The following is a 25858-nucleotide window of genomic DNA, read 5'->3' as shown; positions in this document are numbered from 1 at the left end:
AATGGGGGTGGACTGAAGGCTACCACGACGGAGAGAGGAAAGACAAAAAAAAGTAGGTATCATGGATACTCTTGCATGACCAGATATTTTCAAGCTGTTCTATATATTCCGACCTTATTTGGGGTTGAGTTATAGCTGAACTAGAGACAAAATTCGGCTAAAAAAAATCGATTGGAATAATATTTACCACAATCATGCCTTTAAGAACTATGGGAATTATTTAGCCTGTTTGTTGGCCCAGTGGATTTATTATGGAGTTTTAGAAGGTTAATAGAACATATAACATCACCTAGTGTCACACTTCCACTAATGTGGGACCTACTAAAAGGAAGCAGTTGGATGCTAAAGGGAATTTGATTGGTTCAAAACACTGCAAAATCTGATTTGCTGACAGCAGCATGCAATTCTATCACAAAACTGCATGACGAGAGCTGCCTTCAGCAAATGTAATCAAGTCCAATGTTACCAAGGGAACAGACAGAATGGGCTTCTACTCACTAATAGGTTTGTTTTATAGATGTTTTATTTAGGCTGCATCTACTTTGTTTGTAGGTCAGTGGTTAAACTGCTAATGGAAGATTTGGGTAAGTAACAGCGGGTGCCTGTAAGGCTCGGCATTTCCCTGCTCAAAGGGGCAATTTATTTTGAAGTAAATACAGACAAAAAGCGATTGGCTTTAACTCGACTTTATATCGTGCCGACTCGACTCGTTACAGCCCCAGGCGGTCCAAGGGAGCACTGTGCCAATACTCCTCAATTTCAACCCAAGGGAAACAAAACAACTGACCCTTCATAGTGAAGAGGTGGTGTTGGGTAACGCATCAAACAGGTGGCAGCAGACAGTGTAGCAACAGCCAAGCGGTGTAACAGGATTAGCATCTGAAAATAACCTGGGAGGAGAGGTCCCTGGGCCTTATCTGAGCTAGGTCTTAGCAGGCTTTTCTCCGGGTGGGGAGCCACACTTGGCTCGCAGCTGGTCGCCCATGTGACCTCGGGAGCTGCAGCTGCTTGTCAACAAGGGCCTCATCCTGCGCTCTATTAGCGCATACTGGTCCTAGGACTTTCAATTTAAGGCATCTCTCTCGCTCTCTCTTTCTCTGTTACTATATGTGTGTGTGCGTACACACACACACACACACACACACACACACATATATATATATTTTTTACTTCATTGTTTGATGATGCTTTTCCACCTTTGTTTTTATTCAACAAATTGTATTTCATGGAGGCTGTTTCCTTTGTTCATGTTTATTTGCCGCTGACCTATGCTGATGAAACCCTACATGTCAAGTTAAGCACATTGTAGCTCAAATGTGAATGTGAAATCAATTTAATTTTTTGTCGCGAAGACCGTATTAAAGGAATAAATGCCATCTCCAAGGGGCGCTGATAATGCAAGAGCAGCCATCCATAACATAACATACGAGTGATGCTAAAAAGCACACACACACACACACACACACACACACACACACACACACACACACACACACACACACACACACACACACACACACACACACACACACACACACACACACACACACACACACACACAGAGAACCTAAAACAACATCAAACGGGATACACAAGGCAGTTATTATGCAATGGGTGTTTTCTTTTTTGTTTTTAGAGGGAGTGAACAAGACACACAAAGAAAAACAAAATAAGGTGAGTCCGCTATGCGTACCTTTTGCCTCAACTGCCTCAATGGTGGCTGTATTAAAAAGAGTTGTTGTTGTTGCAAGAGACGAGGGTAGGGGGGTAGTCATCAAAGGCAGCAAAATGAAAACAGTGATAATCAACAGTGATACCAATCGCCATGGTATAGTCATCACAAGATTTTAAATGCTAAATTCACGAGGGAAAAACAAAACACAAGCAAAAAATAGAACAATCCATGAGTGTGTGTGATCTGATGGGTGGGGGTGGGGGTGGGAGGACGTGGGGGGATTGAAGGATGCGTAAGATGCTGTTGGTGTTAAAGGGTCATGGGAGCTTAGATGTGGAGATCCGCATGTGCGTGCGTGTGCGCGCGTGTGAGTGTGTGTGTGTGTGTGCGTGTGTGTGTGTGTGTGTTTATGTATGTATGGGGGGTGGGGTTAGTAGAGACTAAGACCGTTGGTTGATGCAAAACGTAATGCTACATAATCAATCTTTCGCTGTTAGAGATATACGCACCTTTATGCGTCCCCAAAACAGAAAAAGCAGAAAATTGCTTTTCTTTAATATCTGACGCAGTTGATACGCATCTTGGTATCGGATTTCTGCATCGGGGGATCATTTCCAATCCAATATTCATTTTACCTTGGTATCGGAGCGTCTGATCTGATAACAGGTTAAAATAACCTCTTCAAAAGATTGGATATATATTTGAATTTTAAACCCACCCCCAAAACAAAATGCCTAAAGCCCCCGTGCTGCAAGGGAAGTGGATTCAAGCTTTTTATTTCTGCAGATTAATCACCTTTGTGTGGAGACAAGAGCCCGGCTGTGAGCGTCTTTCTGTTTCGGCGCTGCATAATGGAGGTGATGTGTTATTTGTGACACTTGAGAAAACAAATCTGGTGGTGCAAGTGGGCCTGGAGCCAGACTTTACAGGGCCTCAAAACGGGGAGTGGAATTTGCATTGAGGCGGGGGTAGCTCTGGGTTTTCCCCCAAAACGACCTGATTGGCGGGGTGGCATTTCCCGAAATGCCAAGACAGTGAGGGCTGACAAACAGAAGTGAAGTATATAATAAGTACTAATGAAAGTAAAGTGATAGATGGGAAAGTGAAGTAAGGTTAGAAACCACCCCTCCACCCCTTCCCCCACCCACCACCTGACCCCTCTCTCTTTAATTCCCTTCATCACATAGATTCTCGGACAGCTGCCAGGAAGGAGAAGCGGGGGCGTCGACAATGGCATTTTCCGAAAGGTCAAGCCATGTGGTTCTTCTAGCCCCTAGGTCCTATACCTCCACAGCGTGGCATGGCACGGCCAAGCCGCCCGGTGTGCTGACAGCTTCCCTCAGCCCGGTTAAGGGCCGACGTCTGACATTTCAGATCAAGAAGGAGACGGCGGGCGCTTCCAAGTGGCCGAACCAGACGTCCCTGACAGGGGGCTGCTCCGCACCAGAGGAGGACGAGTGAGTCCAAAGTCTGTTCCGAGCCTCCAACTGTGGGCACGCAGCCATTGACCTGCCCCCCCACCCCCAACCCCCTAACTTGACAGGTCAGTACCGAGCAGAGAAACTCTTACAAAACAAAACAGGGGCTTTCCCTTCCCACTCCCAATATAACTACATCCTTTGGGGCAAGTAATTGGCACTTAAAGCAGAATGAAGAAGGGCATATTCAATGGTTTCCAGGTCCCCAAAAGATTCAGAGTGTCGGCAAGAGCAGCAAGTGCTAGGTTTGGCGTTAAGCGTAGCCTGAATGCTGGGGCGGGTGGTTCAAGGTGCAAGGAGGAAGTGGAAGGAGAGAGATGCAAAGGTGATGTAAAAAAATATGATTTAAACACTTACCGCTCTGCAAGGTCTGCTTGCCCCCTGACAGCACACCCACGGGCAGGGTTCCGGTGGGAGTCAGCCCTTTGAGGGTGAGGACGCTCTCGCTTTCTTCCCTAGAGGGGAGACAGACACACACACACTGCAAGGTTGTACAGTATCCATTTCGCAAAATGTGTGACATAGTCCTTACCTTACCATTCATGTTGTGATAAGATTGAATTATACAAGGGGGACATCTATCTATCTATCTATTTAAAATAGATAGATCGATAGACAGATAGATATAGCTAGCTTCAGCATAGAAATATCTCCTGGGGGCGCTTCGTGCCATCTCGCATTAGCTGCATGAGGAGATGCGGCTGCAGTGCATGCAGCCTAGCAACCTTGATGCAGCGCCTTTGTTTATGAATTTGACTCATTCGAACATTGCTCGTTGAGAGGGTTTTTGTTCTTGACACCTCACAAACACTTTACCTTACATTTAACCTTGTGGAAAGAGCAGCCAGTGAAAGTGGAAACGTTATCGGCAAACATTAACAACGGATAATCCTGGCTACACATCTTGTGTAATGGCTGATGTCATTACGCGGCCTAAATGCATCATGACTCATCGAGTGTCATGTCATTAATCTCCTGGACAGACTTCAGTCTGACGCTCCCATCTAACGACGCCTTTGTGAGAGGGCGACCGAAGGCCGGCAGAAGATTCAGACCTGAGAACAGAGAAGACTCGGGCCATTTTCCCCACGGCACGGATCTTGTTCCGGATCACCTCCTTGCGCATCGCTGTGGCGCCACCTGGAAAGAGACGGTTTTGGAAAAAGGCACAGCCTGAGTTCCTTTTCAACATTTGCGTTAACTTCCACAGTTTGAAGCCGGGGGCACACTATTTCAATTTGAAAACACATTGTTTGATCCAAAGAAATCCTCAACAACCCCTGCCCGATGGCCTTGAGAACACCATGTCAACTTAAAATAACAAAAACTCATTCATCTTTTTTTTGCAAAATACCGCAGAATTGTTGTTTCAATTTTCGAAAATTCCTGTGGAATGTAGAACTTCCATTTATATATATATATATATATATATATATATATATATATATATATATATATATATATATATAGAGAAGATGATGATTCAAGGTTGTTTACTCACTGTGTAAACAGCGAGAACACTGGAGAATCTTACAGCGCACTCCTTTGAGTGTCGTGATATCCCTTTTTTAATTTAATTTCAATTCAATTCAGAACGTAAACTGAAATTGAATAAAGTGTTGGGAAAAAAAGAAAGGTATGACATGGACAGAGAGAACTCGGCATAATAAGCGAGTTTAATTCTAAGCCGGGGAGTGGGTTTGGCAACAGCTCCGCATTCACCTTCGCATAGGTCGTCTACTTCCGACATGAGCTCGTCATCCGAGCAGATGTTAAGCACGTTCACCAGCATCTCCGTCACTGTGGGGGTCAAACTCAGAATTTTAGGAAAAAAAACCAAACGTTTCGCCACTAACATACCTGCCCACAAATGATGAATGTTAAAAAAATTATATTAAAGAAGGTTTTAAAAGTAGCTAATCTGGGGCTTACTTTTAGGGTCGGGCCAATACTGACTAACTCAAATATCATGATTTTTTTGACAAATACCTCAATGTTGATAATTTGACAATTTTTTGGCCCTTTCATAAGATATTATAAGAGATTACACAAGACATACGTAAGGAACAATCTATAGTAATTTGGAGATTATGACCAAGCAGGTAGAGGCGTTGATTGTAACATTCTATGAAGTTCAGAAAACTTTTAATGCAGTCTTAAAGACAACTTTTAATGATATTACCATATAACAATATCCATATAACCAAAACCTCAGATATCTAGTCTCATATCAACAGATCAATATTATAACAATACATTTTATTATAAAGAAGTAGGGTGTTCTTTTTTTTGCCCCAATTGACCAAAGTGTAGGACTGATTCTCTGAATTTTAAGCCAATATGTTTCCATTCTATAGCATATACTATTATATTATGCTTTTCCCCTCCCCCCTGTGTTTTTGTTATAACTTGTTTCAATTATGTAATATTTCAAAGTTATACAATTCAGGTATGCCTGCATCACCCACAGCGGCAGGCTCAAAATGGATGGAATTATTGATGAAAAATAAGGAAATTACTATTAATTTCCTTATTGGGACGAAAAATCCTTTTTAAATATTTAAATAGAAAACTTTGATTTATGACCTTGAACAAAAGCAGGGACCAAAGAGAGCCTTTCTCAATGAAGCTTTGATTCTACCGCCTCTAGGACGGCACGGAAACATTGGAATAATTCGCTTTTCGCCGTGTGTCTTATTCTATATTCTCCTATAACTGTACAGTTCGACTCTAAATTCCCATAACTCCACATAATTCCAAGACATGGAACCTCGTACGGATCTGAGCCAAAAGAAAGAACCATAGATTGCAAAAACACCACCACGTGCCTTTCTCTCCGACGAAGGGCAGCGACCATGTGAAGACGTCCATGAAGTTGGGCAGCCAGTACGGGTGTGGAGAGCAGTTGAACTGTCGGATGTTCATCACGTTATTCTCGTATTTTAGCACGGCGGCTGGTGGAGGGAGGGGGAAAAAGAGAATATGAATCAGGATCAGAGTGAGTTTATTCCGCCAAATACATTTTAAAATATGTGGAATTTGTCATGGTGAGGATTGGTGCTGTTGTGGTTAATTAGTAACCCCACATGAAAATAACCTATTACATGTTATACTATATATATATATATATATATATATATATATATATATATATATATATATATATATATATATATATATATATATCTATATATATATATATATATATATCAAGAAACACATTTAAAAAATGTATGCTATAAAACAAAAAAGGGAAATAATTAAATAATAAAAAGAACTCAAGTCTTCTACAAAATGTATTAAAAAAAACCTGAAAAAAGGGAATGCAGCTGAAACAAAGAGAACAGCTCAAGGTCATGTCCAACAGAAGGAAAAGGAAATATTCCCAAATCTGGTAAAATATGAAGCAGGAGTTTCAGGAATCTTGAAGACAGTCCTCTTCCAGGAAAGGAGAGGCTGTCCTGAACAAGCCAAGCCATATGCCCATATATCCATGAAACTGCAGAAGAAACATTCTTCCAGGGAAAGGAGAAGCTGCCTGGTAACAGGACTATAAGCTGTGATTGGCTTAACCCCACAAGGAATGTGATTGGTGATTCAACTACCCAAGAAAATAGAAAAAACCCCGGCAACAGGATTGTGAATGGTTCACGGCACTGAAAGGGGAAGAACATGTAATAGGAAAAGGGTGCTATTTGGATATAAAGAAGCACAAAGGGTTTGCTTGTCCAGTCAGCTCTGGAGCCTACTCAAAGTTTATTGATGTATTTAACTCTCTGATATACAATAAACTTCTTTACATCAGACTCTGGTTCCAGTGTGGTTTTCTTCTATGTTTTTTGAGGCCAGAACAGATAGAAATGACATCCAGAAATCCAGACTTTTCACTGGCCCAGGTCTGGACCTTTCTTTTTTAACCACGGCATTTGATGATCCGAGCCAGGAGAGAATGACAACTAGGACAGAGACCGAAGATCTAGGAGGAACCAGCCTGCACTTCAGAGACACAAAATTTGAAGGTCTGCAAATTTGGTTTGTGTCTGAATGCAGGACTCCACCCAGGTTGCAGGTATCGGAAAAGTCTCTTCTCCAACAAACCTAAAATATTGACCGAGATAAAAATGACTGTAATTATACATGTAATCAGAAAAAGGAACTTTAACAGAGGCTGATGTGAATTATCTATATGCATGCGTGTTAAGGAAAGACCAAGGTGTGTAAAGAATGAGTGATCCTCTGTTAAATGTTGCTATAATCGGTTGGAGTGTAGTTTGTCTTGTGTATACTGGAGGATTGGTTTGGCTAACACTAACTGCCGCCAAACGCGCAAATGAACGATAGGGAAAAGGTGTAAAAATATCACATCAGTGGTATGATTAGTCATAGTTACAGCACTGAGAGGAAAAATTTGTTGTGGGTGTTTATTGACAATAGAGTAGTACATAGAGGTTTGTTGTATAAATTGAAAATCTAGTAGTATACAGAGGTTTGTTGTCAAGTATAAGATTACCAGGTCTAGTAAGAGACAACAGCATGTATGTTATAATTACAGATGAATTACTAATTATTAATTGGATATAATTACAATTATAGAGACTCAACAGAGCCCGGATGTTGGCAAACATACAGCTCGTCCGGAGGGTCATCACAAAGTAATTAAATACATCTTTCTAGTGTTGAGGAAGTGTATCTACAAAGCGGAACTATGTCAACACAACTACTGTGGATAACGCTCTTAGTCCTGTATCGTCGCAGCCATATGCTGCGACGTCCCAAGTGAAGGAGAGGACTGTACAGGCAGGAAGTCATTGAGTTTGTCCTGTGCTGCAACGTCCCAAGTGAAGGAGAGGACTGTACAAGCAGGAAGTCATTGAGTTTGTCCTGTGCTGCAACGTCTCAAGTGAAGGAGAGGACCGTACAGGTAGGGAGTTTAAAATTGCCTAAGGGATAGGCAATCGCACGCTAGAGAGCCTTTAAGGCGGCACATGATACAATTGGGATTACTTGTTTAGGATAGAACTTGGAGCAAAGAGATTTGTAAATATAATTTTAGTAAGATATTGATTCAGCAGAGGAAGCTGCCGGACTGAGTGATTTAACTAATAGTCAAATGGTGCAAACTGTAGTTTGTGCTTTGTTAATAGATTTTATCGCAAAGCATTCCAAATTGATAAAAGTAAACTAATGAATATAAATTGGGAAGAATTGCTGACAAAATATATTTTTGTGAAGTCACGGACAGCATATATGATATGTAACAGCAGCAGAAACAAATTTGTTTTTGGTTTATATAGTTTGAGTTACTTATTTTTCTCTTTTTGAGTTTTGTTTTGGTTTTGTGTTCTTATGTCAAAATGATCTGCTGGTTGAGATAAGATAATCGTTTATCTATCCCACAGAGGGGTAGTCTGCAGTGTTACAGCAGTAACGGATTGGAACAGTGGCATGAAGCATTCGTAAATTGGTAATTCTAAATGAAAGGATTTGATAAATAAGTATAGATTAGACACTATACATTAAATAGTAATTTTGCATGAGTGAATTGTCAGTTCTGGTATGATATACAGTAGTGTTTGTGCATTAAAAACCTTGCCGGGTAGCTTTTTCGGTAAGGCTGGTAGGTGTTTAAGTATGATTGAACGGCACTATTTTTATTTTTTACTTCAGAATTAATCTCGACTTGGCATTAAATAAGGTAGCAAAAATATACAGTATAAAAACATAGCAAGTAGGTTAATAAATAGGGATTTGTTTTGTACACTGGAGAGGTGAGGAATGTGTGTGTTGGCTTACTAAAAATTTTAACACTAAAATAAGTGTGAAATACATTGGCCGTTTCAATGGCTTTTAATTTGGGCATTCCAAATTTTAAATTTGAAAATATCCTGTGAATCTATTGTTGTAGTTGTGTATTGATGAATATTAACCAACCCATCTACTCAGTGTTTTATTTCCGCAGTTTTAAGCATTTAAACATGAATCCACTGGACTGCAGTTTGGCCTTTGACTAGTGTAGATGTGACTGTGTCTGATTGTGAAGACTTGAAGGATTGACAACAGAATTGACCAAATAAAAATGCTCTACAATTGGGTAAGGCCATGACATGTCTAGCATTCAAAGATCCTTGTAAATTATTGCTCTTTGTATTTAACTGATTTGCAAATACGATTATTTAATAGGCTCAATTGGAATTATTGAGAGATTAAATGCATGCAAGCATATAAATGCAAAGACCTTGATTTAATTCAGCGCTATACCTCATATTGAGTTCCAGTGTTAAACTTATTGTCAGATATTATAGAGTGCCCTATAGAACCAGAATCATTTTGATTAGCTCTTATTTAAATGTGACATTCTCTGAAATGTACCTAGTTGTTGAAGCAATGTTCAGAAGTTGAGTTAATGATAACTGTGATATCACCTAGAGGTATTTTTGTCTGGAGTGTTTTCTTTATGACACTGCCTGTTACTGTGGTAGACCTCTTCTTCCATCTTTTGACAATGTCTGCAGCAAGCACATTAAGTGCCCCGGTGCTTCACTGAGCCCCGAAGGACATTCCAATTTGCCTGATATACTGCTGGGAGACACTCGACTCCTACATTGCTGAGAAGGTCTGTGAAGATCCTGTGTACAGAGATCCAGTTTGGGCAACATCAGGCTGAGTGACAGGAAATTTTTTGAACAGCCAACAAAGTTCTGTTATGTGAAATGAAATGTGAGTGTCGACTTCTACTGCTCCTCCTCTACTGATGAACATGAACCAATTGGCCTCGGAGTGCCGCAAACGCACAACCAACCCTAACCAAATGTGCTCCCCTGGATCTGTGTTTCGTGATGTCACTGCATCGGACAAAACATCAAACTGAATGACTGCAATCGATGACTGTTATGTTTTTCTGCTCCAACTGGGCGTTGTGGGATGGTTAATCACCTCAAGTCATGCTGGAAATGATATCTTTGTGATCCCTGGAGGGTTGCTTTTGTGTGTGTTCACTGATTATTAAATGTTCTCTATCTCGGCACCTCCAGATTCGGGGATCTGAACCTGACCTCTACATTGTCGTTTGAGCATTGGCAAATTTAAATTAAATAATTTTCAAAATTTTAGGAAATACTTTGAATAGTTGGTAAAATCAAATCATTAAGTAGAAACAGGATTAGGCACAGATTGTTGACAAAAGTGATTGCTTCAATGACTGTGCTTACTATGTTAATAATAGCCTTTCTAGGGTTTTAGAGTTTGAATGCATTCAGTTTGAATGCTGGCTATGTTATTGTCATATATATTTTTTAGGTTTTAACTTGATTGGAAATGCTAATAGCCCATACATTTTTCTCTAATCAGAGTGCAAGATGATGTGACTTATATACTCCCTGGCCAAGAGGTAAGACTAGCTGCTCAAACCTTAACATATAATTCATGTGATTTTTTAGAAGTTAGGGGACACAAATTGACCATGAGATAATGGATAGTTGATCAAATGTTATTGATCAACACCAGTCAGGCTTCTATTAGTTTGATAACTGCTGAGATCTCAGGCTTATTGTTTGCAGTTATTAGTTGTATCTTTAAGTGTATAAATAAAATAATATAAATAAATTAGGAATATGGTACTGAATGCTAAATTCTAAAATGTTTTAGTATGTGAATCACATTATTTTCCTTACCCTCTCGAGTTGCTTTACTTATTGTTGAATTTATGTGGAGCCTCTGGCAATGTTTTTTTTTTTGCCACATTATGGAAATTTATTGAGGCTGATTTTGAGTTTGTTAATGGCAGCACATTACTTTGAATGTTAATAGTTTATTTATCTGCTTGTGTCATGGATACACAGGACTTCCTAAAATACTTAGAACAGGATGGTCACGTGGTTTATTTTTTCTTGTCTACCTGACACAAAAGAACATTCATTATTTGAGTCATGGCATTTATTTTATTATTTATTTTCTTCCCAGGCAACATTCATCCAGCCATTAGACGAGAGAACATTTTTGTTGTTTTCAAACAAGCTATTGCACCTGCTCCATGTTGGGTTTGCTGAATCCATTTAACTGTGGATGAAGGAGATGGGTTTATGTTAGCTGTGTTGTAGCAATATTATAGAGATGGATTATGTCTTGTTGCATACTCGGAAACTTGGTGCCAGGGTTATTGGGTTGATTCCATGAATGTGTACAGGCCAATGTGATACGGTGCGGTATAGCTGATTAATGACATATATAGAACATCCGTTTAATGTTTTTATGTCATAATCCTCCCATTCTGATATTCCTATTTGTGTTATTTACATTAATGTACTTGACCCCATCTCCATAGGAAATGTTGGAGCCAACACAGCCTACAAAGCCACCGTACCTGATATTGCTCTTGTCTAATAATGGTTGTTTCCTCCTCAGATGAGGACACAGGATTCCTCACTTATCTTGTTTTTTCCTCTACTCACAGGCATTCCGCACTGAACTATTGTTGTGGCAAACGAAATTGTGGACCTAGACCAAACAATGTTGTCATAATGTGTGTCTCTCACCCAAGTGGTTAAGTCTATGTGCCCAGGTCAAAGCAACCCTACCCGTCCCACTTGAAGGACCACTACACCACCAGGTAATTGGGTGGTGGTCCGTGACATCCAGAGGAAAAGCTGCCAGATTCCTGGGACTGTTCCAGATCCTCCTCACCAACCGCTCGCAGCAGATCTTCCGCCTACGTGAAATACGCATCAGGAAACAATGGCAGCTCCAGTCACTCAGGGCCTCAAAGCTAAGTCTTGCCTCGATCAACTGGCATTATACAAGGATCAAGTGGCCATACTCAATATCGCCAATGACAATCTGTGCCAGCTGATGTCCACCCACCCTGATGCCCACCCTCAAGTATTCAGATGTATTCAGATGAATGGTTTCTTAGGTACCTGTTATATTAAGGTTGTTGTTGTATTAGGGTTGATATTTGGTAATCTTTTTGGTTTATATCACAAAAAAGATGGTTTTGCACCTATGAATCTATTACATGTCATAATAAACCACCAATACTCAAAATATATGTATACATTTTTTTTTTAAACGTTTGCTATAAAACCAAAAAAGGGAAATAATGAAATAATAAAAATAACTCAAGTCTTCTACAAAATGTGTCAAAAAACCTTTTTTGCTATAAAACCAAAAGAGGGAACTTAGGTCTTCTATGGGAACAGGAAGAGGGAATGCAGCTCAAGGTCATGTTTGACGGTAGGAAAAGGAAATATGCCCATATATGGTAAAATATGACGCAGGTTCCAGGAATCATGAAGACAGTACTTGTTCAGGAAAAGAGAGGCTGTCTGGAACAAGCCAAGGCCATATGCCCATATATGGCAGGGGTTCCAAGAAACCGCAGAAAAAACTTTCTTCCAGGGAAATAGGAAGCTGCCTGGTAACAGGACTAGGAGCTGTGATTGGCTCAACCCCACAAGGAATGTGATTGGTTATTCAACTACCCCAAAAAATTTAAACACCCCCAGCAACTGGATTGTGAATGGTTCGCGGCGCTGAAAGGGGCAACCCATGTAATAGGAGAAGGGTGCTTTTTGGACATAAAGAAGCACAAAGGGTTTGGTTGCTCAGTCAGTTCCGTGGAGCCTACTCAAAGTTTATTGATGTATTTAACTCTCTGATAAACAATAAACCTCTTTTCATCAGACTCCAGTTCCAGTGTTTTTTGAGGCCAGAACAGATAGAAACGTCGTCCAGAGATCCAGACTTCTCACTGGCCCAGGTCTTGACCTTTTTTAACCATGACATTTGATGATCCAAGCCAGGAGAGAACAACGGCTAAGACAGAGATCAAGATCTGGGAGGAACCAGTCTGCACTACCTTATTGTTATGTACTTATGTTGTAACAGTGTAATTGCACATTCTGGAGTATCTAAGTGAATAGAAACCGACCTTTGTTGTTGTATACGTCTAGGTAGTTTGGAGCTGAGAAGATAGTGATTAGTGATGGGAAGCCCGTCGTTTGGCTTTTCCTGTACATCCGATACCTGCAGTAATGAAACACACTGCCAAATTAAACTACACAATGTCGTTTTTAAATCAGATCCAAACTTTTGAGTTGTTCAACATTTCTTCAAAATCGATGCTTCAATATCTTCCCAAATTCTTCCAGATTCCTTACCCTGCATCCTGCGCTTCATGGGCTCTAATTACAGACAGCAAATTGTTATTTACCAAAAAGTCACACACCGCTGCGTAACTAGAGGGAGAGAGAGAGAGAGAAAGAAAGAGAGAGAGATAGCGAGAGAGAGAAAGAGAAGGAGAGAGATTAATGCGGCTCAAAGGCATATGTTATTCTTATTTCTTAAAGAACAGCATTGCAATCAGCTTCCAACCGTTGAAATTCAATCAGATATTGCAATCAAACATGACACTTTTATTTTCTTCCAAACACTAGACCAGGGTTTCCCCAAACCTTTTACTTCCTCGCCCACTTTTTACAATTAAATAACCCCTCGGCACAACGCCATCCTTGCACTTAAAATGTCAGCAACATGTAGAACAGTGCTTAGGCTATGCCATACTAAAAGAAATGCAAGAGAAAGATTTGTTCGTAGCAAACAACTCTTTTAAACGACTCAGGAGTCACTCCGGCAAAAGGGTGAATAATTGAATCACAAAATTAAAATAAATACTGAGGACTAAATTAAAGCTAAGGGCCAAAGAAAGACCGAGGCATTTGATATATTGTAATTCACATTAAATGTGACTGATTTATTCTTTGCATTCCACTAAGATAAATACACTTTACCCTTGTGGGAATTACATTCAAAACTCAGAAACAAGCAGACTCTTAAACTCTTAAACAAGCTCTTAAACTTCTCAAATAAACGAGTCATAAAATGGAACAACTCTTTTTGCTGAGTGACTCAAGAAACAAATAAAAATAAAGGGTCGAACCAGTCTTCATTACAAACAGTCGGAGTGAAACTTGTTCTGCTGGAGCTGATATTCTGGATAGAACTGATGAATTACTGCAGCCTTGCAATCTAGATCTTGCAACACAAGAGCTCATTTCCATTCTTGATGGGTTTTTTTTAAGTGGAATTAAAAGAAAATCATGGCACACCTGGCAAGCTCTCATGGCACATTAGTGTACAGAAGGAATGGAAATTCGATATTGTGTTGCAAGATCATAACTGCAAGACAGCACAGCAGGTTTCAAAAACACTGCACTAGACCAGGGGTTCTCTTTTATGGCTGGCGACCAGCATCCCACAACCAGACAGAATGTCCTGCACTTTGATCAATTGAAGCTTGAAAATTGAAATATATACATTTCTATCATATTGACATTTATACCCATGCATGCTGCGCAGACAGTTAAGGCAGCAGCAGCTTCTCTATCAGCAAAGTGTCTCCACTTCTTCAGCGCTATTTGGGACTGGAGTGGAAAAGTGAGTGTACAGGGACGCTCCATACAGCTGTACGAGGTCTTCCCTTCTGCCCTCCCACCACCCCCATTGAAGAAATCAGTCATCATCAGCCATCTGCATCCGATTAGATCAGACCCCGAAGTGAAATGGACTCTCCTTGCCCAAGTGGTGTGAATGTGAGGGTCCGCGGTACCTGAAAAAGTACGAGCAGCCCCGGACGGAGTTGTGGTTGAAGTGTTCCGACGTCTTCTCGCTGCCGTAGTCCTCGCCGGGGTCAGCCCAGATGAGGTCGCACATGGGACCGAAGGCGGGGGGCTCCTTAAATCTGTCTAACTGTAAAACGCAAAAAAATAGTTTTACATGGAGCATTATTATTATTATTGTACAGCATTATATTATTATTATAACAGTTTGTCTGTGTAAAATGGTTGGTAGGTTATGATATGATGTTGATCGGTGAGAATCACTTTAATAAATAGTTCATTTGAACGCAGTAAAATATATAAAATATCGCTCAGACATAGAATGTTTGAAGTAATTATACTCCCAATTAAATAAGAAAAGAAAAATACTGTTAAAGCTAAATTCCAGTCTTTTAATTTTAAGTGAATAAATATGCAAAGAGGTGTTTTTTTTAATTTCCTTTGAATCATTATTATTTTGTTTAATTTTTGCCTTTTCCAAGGTATAATTTGTCCTCTTGGTTTCTGTTTTCAATTTGATCTCATGTGATATATATATATATATATATTTAGTTCTTTAGTTTTATATTATTACAATTTTAAATATTATACTCAAATTTGCAGAAACAAAGTGTCTTATAAAAGTGTTTAAATAATGAAATGCTGGAATAACAGGTTAATGGGATATAAACTGTTTATATTACAGTTACATTGAAAGAAGACAATAAAATCCCAATAAAAAAATAATAAGCCATGTTTTGATGTAAAAATGCATGAAAATACACAAAATCAACAATCTTTTGACATTTTAAATGTCCCATTTCCTATTTTTATATATTTAACATGGTGGCTGTTCACTCACTTTCCTAATGTCGTCTAGGCAGTTGATCTCCGGAGATAGCCCGCCGTGCACGCACAGGAACTGCTGGTTGAGGAGCGCCGCGAGGGGCAGGCAGTCGAAGGCGTCCATGCAGGCATCATACACCCGCTCAGAGTATTTTATTTTACCTGAAAAACAGGTGTTTATTTTTTCACACACACACACACACACACACACACACACACACACACACACACACACACACACACACACACACACACACACACACACACACACACACACACACACACACACACACACACACACACACACACACACACACACACGGATCAGCCACAACATTAAAACCACTGACAGGTGAAGTGAATAACATTGCTCATCTCATTCCAGTGGCACCTGTCAAGAGGTGGGATATACAGTGGGGCAAAAAAGTATTTAGTCAGCCACCAATTGTGCAAGTTCTCCCACTTAAAAAGATGAGAGAGGCCTGTTTTTTTCATCCTAGGTAAACCTCAACTATGAGAGACAAAATGAGAAAAAAAAAATCCAGGAAATCACATTGTCTGATTTTTAAATAATTTATTTGCAAATTATGGTGAAAATAAGTATTTGGTCAACAACAAAAGTTCATCTCAATACTTTGTTATATACCCTTTGTTTGCAATGACAGAGGTCAAACGTTTTCTGTAAGTCTTCACAAGGTTTTCACACACTGTTGCTGGTATTTTGGCCCATTCCTCCATGCAGATCTCCTCTAGAGCAGTGATGTTTTAGGGCTGTCACTGGGCAACACGGACTTTCAACTTCCTCCAAAGATTTTCTATGGGGTTGAGATCTGGAGACTGGCTAGGCCACTCCAGGACCTTGAACTGCTTCTTACGAAGCCACTCCTTCGTTGCCCGGGTGGTGTTTTTCGGATCATTGTCATGCTGAAAGACCCAGCCACGTTTCATCTTCAATGCCCTGGCTGATGGAAGGAGGTTTTCACTCAAAATCTCACGATACATGGCCCCATTCATTCTTTCCTTTACACGGATCAGTCGTCCTAGTCCCTTTGCAGAAAAACAGCCCCAAAGCATGATGTTTCCACCCCCATGCTTCACAGTAGGTATGGTGTTCTTTGGATGCAACTCAGCTTTCTTTCTCCTCCAAACACAACAAGTTGAGTTTTTACCAAAAAGTTCTATTTTGGTTTCATCTGACCATATGACATTCTCCCAATCCTCTTCTAAATCATCCAAATGTTCTCTAGCAAACTTCAGACGGGACTGGACATGTACTGGCTTGAGCAGGGGGACACGTCTGGCACTGCAGGATTTGAGTCCCTGGTGGCGTAGTGTGTTACTGATGGTAGCCTTTGTTACTTTGGTCCCAGCTCTCTGCAGGTCATTCACTAGGTCCCCCCGTGTGGTTCTGGGATGTTTGCTCACCGCTCTTGTGATCATTTTGACCCCACGGGGTGAGATCTTGCGTGGAGCCCCAGATCTAGGGAGATTATCAGTGGTCTTGTATGTCTTCCATTTTCTAATAATTGCTCCCACAGTTGATTTCTTCATCAAGCTGCTTACCTATTGCAGATTCAGTCTTCCCAGCCTGGTGCAGGTCTACAATTTTGTTTCTGGTGTCCTTTGACAGCTCTTTGGTCTTGGCCATAGTGGAGTTTGGAGTGTGACTGTTTGAGGTTGTGGACAGGTGTCTTTTATACTGATAACGAGTTCAAGCAGGTGCCATTAATACAGGTAACGAGTGGAGGACAGAGGAGCCTCTTAAAGAAAAAGTTACAGGTCTGTGAAAGCCAGAAATCTTGCTTGTTTGTAGGTGACTAAATACTTATTTTACCGAGGAATTTACCAATTAATTCATTAAAAATCCTACAATGTGATTTCCTGGATTATTTCCCCCCATTCTGTCTCTCATAGTCGAAGTGTACCTATGATGAAAATTACAGGCCTCTCTCATCTTTTTAAGTGGGAGAACTTGCACAATTGGTGGCTGACTAAATACTTTTTTGCCCCACTGTATGAGTCAGCAAGTGAACAGTCAGTTCTTGAAGTTGATGTGTTGGAAGCAGGAAAAATGGACAAGCGTAAGTATCTGAGTGACTTTGACAAGGACCAAATTGTGATGGCTAGATGACTGGGTCAGAGCATGTACAAAACGGCAGGTCTTGTGGGGTGTTCCCGGTATGAAGTGGTTAGTACCTAACAAAAGTGGTCCAAGGACGGACAACCAGTGAACAGGTGATGGGGTCATGGGCGCCTAAGGCTCAATGATGCGCGTGGGGAGCAAAGTTTAGTCCATCTGGTCCGATCCCACACAACAGCTACTGTAGCACATATTGCTGAAAAAGTTAATGCTGCTATGACAGAAAGGTGTCACACAGTGCATCACAGCTTACTCCGTGTGGGGCTGCATAGCCACAGACCGGTCAGAATGCCCATACCGACCAATGTCCACCGCCAAAGGCGCATACATAGGCCTCTTTCAGCAGAATAAAGCACCCTGCCACACTGCAAAAATTGTTCAGGAATGGTTTGAGGAACATGACAAAGAGTTCAAGGTGTTGACTTGGCCTCCAAATTCCCCAGATCTCCGATCGAGCATCTGTGGGCTGTGCTGGAATAACAAGCCTGATGTTCGTATGCCTAATCACTACGTGATTCTGGCCTGATGTTTCACTCGCCAACAGGTTTTAAGGAACAGAAGATCACTGAGCAAATCCCCAAGTCGACGGAAAATTATAGCACGCTCCCGTAAGCGATTAGCGCGTGGTTTGAACTGCTCACAACACGGTCCGACTGCTCGCCGAGTGCTTGCAGACGCCGGCAAGATATCAAGCAGGTTTAATATCTAGTGGTGTCGGGGTCGACACGTCGTGTGTGACTCAAGGAGTGAAGGCAACTAGGAGAGACAGGAGTGCACGGAGCAGAAGCCAGAAACACACAACATACCTATTTTTATTTTCTTCTATAGGTTTTTAATATATTTCTTATTAAATACTGTTTTTATTCATTTTATTTCAGTAATCAAGATTATTAAAAAAAATTAAAAATCCTGTCCCATGCATGGTATCGCATAATTTCCGGTGTCACTCGCGTGTGTTTTCATGACAAAATGTATTTTGGAGACGTGGCAGACTCGTCAGGGATTCCTCCTGGCGAAAGATCGTAATGTGTGACCCCTGTCACCGATCAGTTATGTAATGTTCAAACCACAAGACTGCAAGATTCCCGATCACAAGACAGAAAGTTGTGTTGTGTGAACCGTACAGCGATCTGACGACTTTGAAAGTCGTGTAGTGTGCCCATGGCATTACAGGACTTAAAGGATCTGCTGCTAACGATACCACAGAACACCTACAGAGGTCTTGTGGAGTCCATGCCTCAATGGGTCAGAGCTGTTTTTGCAGCCCGATGGGGAGCTACACAATATGAGGCAGGTGTTTTTAATTATTGTTGCTGATCGGTGTATATTAAGTACATACAAGTATAAGTATATGTAGCGTATAAGTAGAGAATTAGAGTGTGTTTATTCCAATATATGAGGAATTTGTTGTGGTAAAGATTGGTGCATTGCTGTACAGACTATTGGCATAAAAAAAGCTTAAGAGTGAAATAGACAAAAATAGTAAAATATCCAAAAATATACAGAATAAACAAAAAAAGGTTAAAACGTAAATGAGATTAAAAGACAGTAGCTGGGGCTAAGTTGCAGTATGGCTGCTAGAACGGACATATAAGTATATAGGCTTTATGTACAGTATATACGGGCATTGATAACAATGAATGAGTAGGTCTATATCATTACTGTGTTAACAGTAAAATTTAATTATATACATGGCATGAATAGTGATGCATTTAGATTCATTTTGTACGCATAACAATTGAGATAATACCAGTTATTTCTTGGAGTTTGAGCAGAGAATGATAAGAAAAGCTTGTTTAACAACAGCGTAGGCCAGATGAAGGTGACAGGAACTCCTTATGACGAGAGGCAGGCCATGGCCCTCACACCACAACCGCTGCTACCACCGCCACAGCATTCAGACCAACTTTTTACATTGGTGCCACTGGTGCGCCTAACTTTTTCATTTAAGTGCACCAGTACATTAGGCATTTTAGCACAGGGGCCAGGGTAGACAGGTGAAATGGTTACCTCCGCCAATGATGTCTCTGCTGGGTCTTTCAGGGCCAGGGCCAGGTTCAATGGGCACTGCAGCATTTTTCTTCACGTAAAAATAATCAATTGTTCTAGGGGTGTGCAACGCTACCTTATATGACGATCCGATATGTTCTGTATCTAGATACATGGGCTACAATACGATTCGGGGATGATACGTTTGAAAACGGAATGATTTGATGCGATGCGATGCAATACGATGCAATCTGATACAGCTCCTAACATTTGTTTAATGAAGATATTCATTTTCCATTATTAATTCAAATGAGCCAATCATATAAAAATGGGCATTGCTTACCTTCAAATAGATATATTTCATAAAAGACCATAGAACTCCCAGTATTTTTGTTACTTTATGGCATTTAGATATAATAATATCTAATATATTGTAGATTCTGATATATAATATTGTAATGACCCTGGATGCATTGAAGTATTGTTAATTGTCCTTTATAATGTGTTTTACTGCGGGTGATTCACAAGTCTCGCAAAAGGGAATGCGCGCAATCTGGTGTGGGGGTAGACCAGTGTTGCCAGATTGGCCAGTTCTCCGCCTAAATGGGCTACTTTTATATTGGGCTGGAAAAAATACATTGGGTGTGTTGGGCTGTTTATTTTTCTTTTACAAGGGGGTGCTATCTCTGAAAAAAAAAAAAAAAAAAAGCCCCATGCATTGGGGTGAGAACGCGTGTGGTTCCGTGCCGGTTTTCCTGTGTTTTTATTTTAGATCTATTTGTTTTCGTTAGTTTCTACTTCTATGAAATTAACATTTTGAACCCTAAAGGACTGTCCCACTCCACCTTGGATAAGGACAGTCCCCAAACAAAACAAATTATTATTTTGAAAGTAACATGACTTGTAACGTTAGATCAGTGAGTCTTCTGCAGCATCTTAGTTTATACTAAAGTAGAATTAGCAGCAAAGCTTCAGTCAACCAATTTGTAACTTCATGCTAGGATCACACCGCCAGCGACGGGGCTGCAGCCTGAAGCCGAGCAGCTCTCGTCGGCGTACGGTCACACCGCCGGCAACGAGGCTTCTGTGCCCCTGGCGTTTGTAGGTGTGTCGGCTCAAAATCGACTGGCTGTTGTGTGCACGGCAAACAATTCAAACCTCTCTCCCTTTCCATATTTAATATATATTTCAAGATGGACTGCGCTGTGTCTACTTATTTTACCATTTTCATAAAAAAATAAGTAAACTCTTTAAAAGAAATTACGTAAATTATCTTGTTACGGTCCCTTAAATAAAGAATTGTCCTTGTTAAAGAAACATAAAATGAGGTGTTCCTCATTTTATCGAGAGTTTAAGTGACGTTTTTCATTTAAAATAATAGGAACAATGCGTAATTTTTTCAAGGACCAGCACCATTGAGAGAGTGTATCTTCCCTCCTACTGGCCGTCGCCCACCGCTCTGCGCTGCTCATTTACATAAAGTTGAAACATGCTCAACTTTTTTTGTCACCGTGAAGCTGTCAGCTCGCCGCTCTGCCCACTGCAGCTGGATGAAGCCGAGCTCCATTTGAAATTCATTGCAGCCTGTCGCTTTGCAGCGCCCCATCGTCGGTGGTGTGACCGTATCATTAGAATCGGGCCATCGACCAGTTCATGGTACATTTCGATCAATGCAGGGGTAATCGTATTGGTGAATCGTTACACTCTCTTAATTTTAAATTAGGTTATGCTATAAGGTTGTGACATCACTCACAATTTCTCTCGTTCGCGTGCAAGGAATGTGGAAGGAGTACAGGTCACGGTCTCACACACACACACACACACACACACACACACACACACACACACACACACACACACACACACACACACACACACACACACACACACACACACACACACACACACACACACACACACACACACACAAGATGAAAATAAAATCCCGCTATAGGCTGACAAAATAATCTACAGAAAATAGGCTATGTTTATAATATTTGTTCAAAGGCAAATGTCTGCACACCCAGTTGACATTTATTAAAAATATTTAAATATTTATTTAATTTTTTAGTCAGACCTGCTAAATTTCAGGCCCACCGGTGCGACCAATTAAAATGTTTAGTCGCACTTTTGGTCGCATGTTTGGCCGCGATCAAAAATGGTCGCACCTAGGAACCCTGCATGTTTTTATTGCAACAGGCAACGCTTCAGCCTTCTTCTCTCTCTTTTATTTTATTTTTAAAAGACAGATGTACTACTGTGCTGATGTACTTCCATTTTGGTCAATTGTGTCATCTGCACCAGCATCACACCCGCCATGTGGCGTTTGATTTTGAAGCACTCAGGATCCCTTATCTTATTACCCATTATCCGCCGGTTGTATTTGTATATGGAATAATGCAGTGCTTGGGGTGTGAATAGTGTACTGTAGAATGCTTGTATATGCTTGTGTCGCGTGTTGTGTAGGTGTTAACAACGCAATAGTATTCATATTTGGTACAAGCTAAATCTCCCATTGAGAGCAATGTGACATGTGATCTGAACTAGCATTAACACTGAACACCATGGCCGCAGATTCGTGGACTTTTGGCATATTGGTTTTGCATTTTCAGTTCCAGTTTCAGACATACAGAAAATAAACAAATTAAGACTCAGAGCAGCATTATTTCACATACAGCAAAGCTGGCACAGGGGCAACAATATATGCGCCCGGCCCATAAATATGGCCGACAAGCCAGTTTAAGGGGCTGAAAGTCACAATTTTGACCAGCTAGTTTTATATGATGTTGTTACCGGTCAGGATACAAATTAAAATGCTCACCATTCAGCTACCATTGGGTAAATTAATAGGTAGCCAAGATTAGCTTAGCTAATGTTCCACATTCTAGTGGGGATGTCTTTCTGTAGACCAACTTCCTTCGTCAAAATTCACAATATATCTTCCCATTGAGTAAGAAGACTTGATCAAGACGTGATCATAGAAACATAAATGCTAACATTATAAGTCAAACATTAGCGTTATGCTCAAACAAATTACAGCACTCAGCATCAAATCAGTCCACTTCTGAGAGAGTAACAGTTCACATTTAACTCCATATTGGATTATTTATCACTTACTTGAATTCATCGCACAACCAGTGATGGTATTGTACACTATTTATGCTCCTTAATTCATATTATTTGGAACTGGAGCTGGCGGTCCATGCATGAGATGTTAAAAATAAAGAGCGATGATACTTGCTGCCTGAGGATATCCATGCACATACGCGCTGTCAAAAAGAGCTAGTTTTTCTTTGTCAAACCCCATTTATCAAATCAAATGATGCCTCTGCTTAATACAAAGAGCTCCATCCATCCGAATTAGTCTACGGAAATCATTAAACAAATTAAGACTTGAAGAGTGTAACACCCCCCCACCCCCCGCAGCCTCTTGCAAAAGTGTCTTTGTTTCTCTCTGAGTTTGCATACTAATGCCTCCACACCTTTGCTGGACATACACTCAAACACACGCTGTCACGCACACATTCCAAGCTGCCATTGATTCGAATCAATGAGTGAGTGTGTGTAAATGTCTGAAAAACATCAACAGCATGTCTGGCTGTTCTCGCCGCCCCAGTAGTTTGTCGCGGGAAACAGGAAAAGGCTTCCACTCCCTCTCTGTCTCTCTAGGCCCTTTCCCACCTGGAATGAAAGCCATAGATCCACTGGCAATGTTCCATATTCACGTAAACTGAAAAATGTAAACTGAAGAAACTGAAACATGTCCAGTCTCTACGGAGACAGGTCTTTTTATTCTCAAATTTCATTATTTTTCTTCTTAAAAATGCCACTCAGACCCTAGATATGTCTGTTAGAGTTAGGGGTGTGGTGCAGGGACATCGGTCACAAGCGCTTCGCTTGCCCGCCGGCTGCACAGAGGCACAGAGCCGGAGAGGGAACAAGCGGACAGGGAGAGGTAGAAAGGGCGGAGAATAATCCTTCTCTGGAGGCAGAGAGTGAAGAACAGGTTGAAAATTATCACACTGATTTAATAACATTGGGTGAGGGTTATTGCGTCTGGGGACTCTCTGGGGCTCTGTCCTCGCTCCGTCAGCAGTAATTACTGTTTTTTGACAAGAAAATCTGTTGAAGTTTGACATATTTAATCTCTCATGTCATAATGTCCGGTGAAAATAATTCCCTCTAAGCACAATTTGAATTAGTGCAGGGCAATTAAAAGATAATTTTTTTCGTCAATGTCGAAATAAAATAGACTCAATCATTTTGATAAAGTCTTCCGCAGATTTGTTAATTTATAGACGCATTAGGGCAAGAGGCAACGGAAAGCCAATCAATTTCGACAATCTAAAGCTGACCTTTCACCTCTAACCAGTTAGGTTTGTCAATATAGAAAGAATCCCCACCCCCCTCCTCGTGGGTAGGTTGGGTTTGTAAACACATCGGCAGCAGCGCCCAAAGCTGAACTTAGCTTAACTGAACTGAATTAAAAGAGCAACTTGAAGAAGCAAAAAGATGATGTATCGTTGACAAGAGGCCACAATAATCGATAGTTTGGCATGTTTTGGGATATTTAACTTCCGACCCAAAGATGGATGTGGTGTTGGGATGGTGTGGTTTAAGCAGGCAGGATTGGTGCACCCGTTGCTCGGTCTAACGAGCAACTGGTTAAAACCCCCATCCTCACGCACACTCAGGAGAGGAGCCCTTGTCATGACATGTGTCCATCTACTTCAGGGTTGTTCTATCAAGCCCCCTCTCCACAATAAACTTGTGTGCTTTCTCAACCCCCAAAAGGCCCATATTGAACAGAAATTATTTGATTTCAAGTCAGCAGCAGCACGCCATAATCAAAATTTTATGAGCCTGACAGGCCTACAGGTAATTTTTTGTTTGTTTACAAATAGTTTTTATTCTGTTTCATTTTATCTGAGAATATGTAGGCCCAAGGCTGAAGGAAATTCTTTGTGTTTACGTGTTGCATCAATTAACCTAGGCTAGTGTAATATTTGTTAGCGAGTCGATTGACAGGACTTGTTTTTTTTGGAATATAATGTATAAGCGAAATGAGTCTACTTTTCAATAAAAAAACTATTATAAATCTACATGCCTTGATGTCATTCTTTATATAGTCTGCCTATCAATTGTTTTTGAGATTAATAAACACAGATAATATTTGACCGGAATTTCTCCCATTTGTCCGGGACATTGAAATATTCCAGAAGGCATGGAGCGGCACCAATTTTTTCTAATTGAAACCCTGACGGCGGAGGTGGAATCCACACCACTGGTCTCTGAGAGCCAGGAAAAAAATACAAATAATGATTTAGATTGTACGTCCGTTACCGACAAATTGTCCAAATGATTGCATATACACTGGACATTACGTAAGATCCCTTACCCATTTCATACTGTATCCGTAACAGTCATCTAATGTGCCATGGGAGCACCATACGGAACTTCTCCATAAAGCAGGTCAATGTGTGAATGACTACCTACTGCCTTTGCCCAAATTTTTTTTATTGAGTAATGTTACGGATTTATTTGTTGTATGTTTCTGTCTCTCTTTTCCCCCCGTTCCATCTGGATGTGGGGGATGTTAATGGCTCTTGTTAGGGAGGGATGGCGGGGGAAGGAGGACTCAAGACTTGGCTTGTTGTTAAGGATGTTAACGCTTGTAAAGTTTAAACTAACGGTGAATCATTATGTACAAATAATTGCGATTATTACATTTATTGATGTTTCTTTGTTAATTTTATGCTACTATTGTAGTATAAGCCTGCTATAGTGTTATATTCAAATTTGCATTTTAGCTGCTGCAACATTTCTCACCCTGGCTTCAAATTTCCCTTGAATTAGGATGAAACCTATAATTGGGGAATCTGACAATTTTTCAAATAATTGTGATCGGCCGATTATGTAATAAATGTGATAGCGCTATGTGTTACATTTTTGACTAAGTCTAGTTTGATAAGTAACATAGCAGATAATATGTATTATTCCGAGGTAACGAAAATAGATTTACAGACGACAGCGGCACAAAGATTGCCAAATTCACAAGCCGACTTCAGAATTTATTTCAAGTTTAAAGCCGTAAATTGGACTTAAAAATGTTTGTGTTCCAATTCTAGCAGCCAGCGGC

General features: G+C 40.6%; 1 protein-coding gene across 1 annotated transcript in view; it reads right to left on the bottom strand.

Moving 5' to 3' along the window:
• ppp3cca (protein phosphatase 3, catalytic subunit, gamma isozyme, a) overlaps positions 1 to 25858 on the bottom strand; it is a 45888-nt gene that overhangs the window by 2645 nt on the left and 17385 nt on the right. The window contains exons 5-13 of the mRNA XM_080004396.1: positions 15607 to 15752; positions 14756 to 14895; positions 13308 to 13385; positions 13079 to 13173; positions 5982 to 6107; positions 4876 to 4953; positions 4209 to 4293; positions 3511 to 3608; positions 1694 to 1720 (exon numbers count right to left, since the gene is read on the bottom strand). Coding sequence (XP_079860522.1) covers positions 1694 to 1720; positions 3511 to 3608; positions 4209 to 4293; positions 4876 to 4953; positions 5982 to 6107; positions 13079 to 13173; positions 13308 to 13385; positions 14756 to 14895; positions 15607 to 15752 — 873 coding nt within the window. The remainder of the gene's footprint in view (positions 1 to 1693; positions 1721 to 3510; positions 3609 to 4208; positions 4294 to 4875; positions 4954 to 5981; positions 6108 to 13078; positions 13174 to 13307; positions 13386 to 14755; positions 14896 to 15606; positions 15753 to 25858) is intronic.

The sequence above is a fragment of the Zeus faber genome (assembly GCF_960531495.2).
Source record: "Zeus faber genome assembly, chromosome: 7".
NCBI classification, from domain to species: Eukaryota; Metazoa; Chordata; class Actinopteri; order Zeiformes; family Zeidae; genus Zeus; species Zeus faber.
This window is presented reverse-complemented; position numbering and strand designations above follow the sequence as displayed.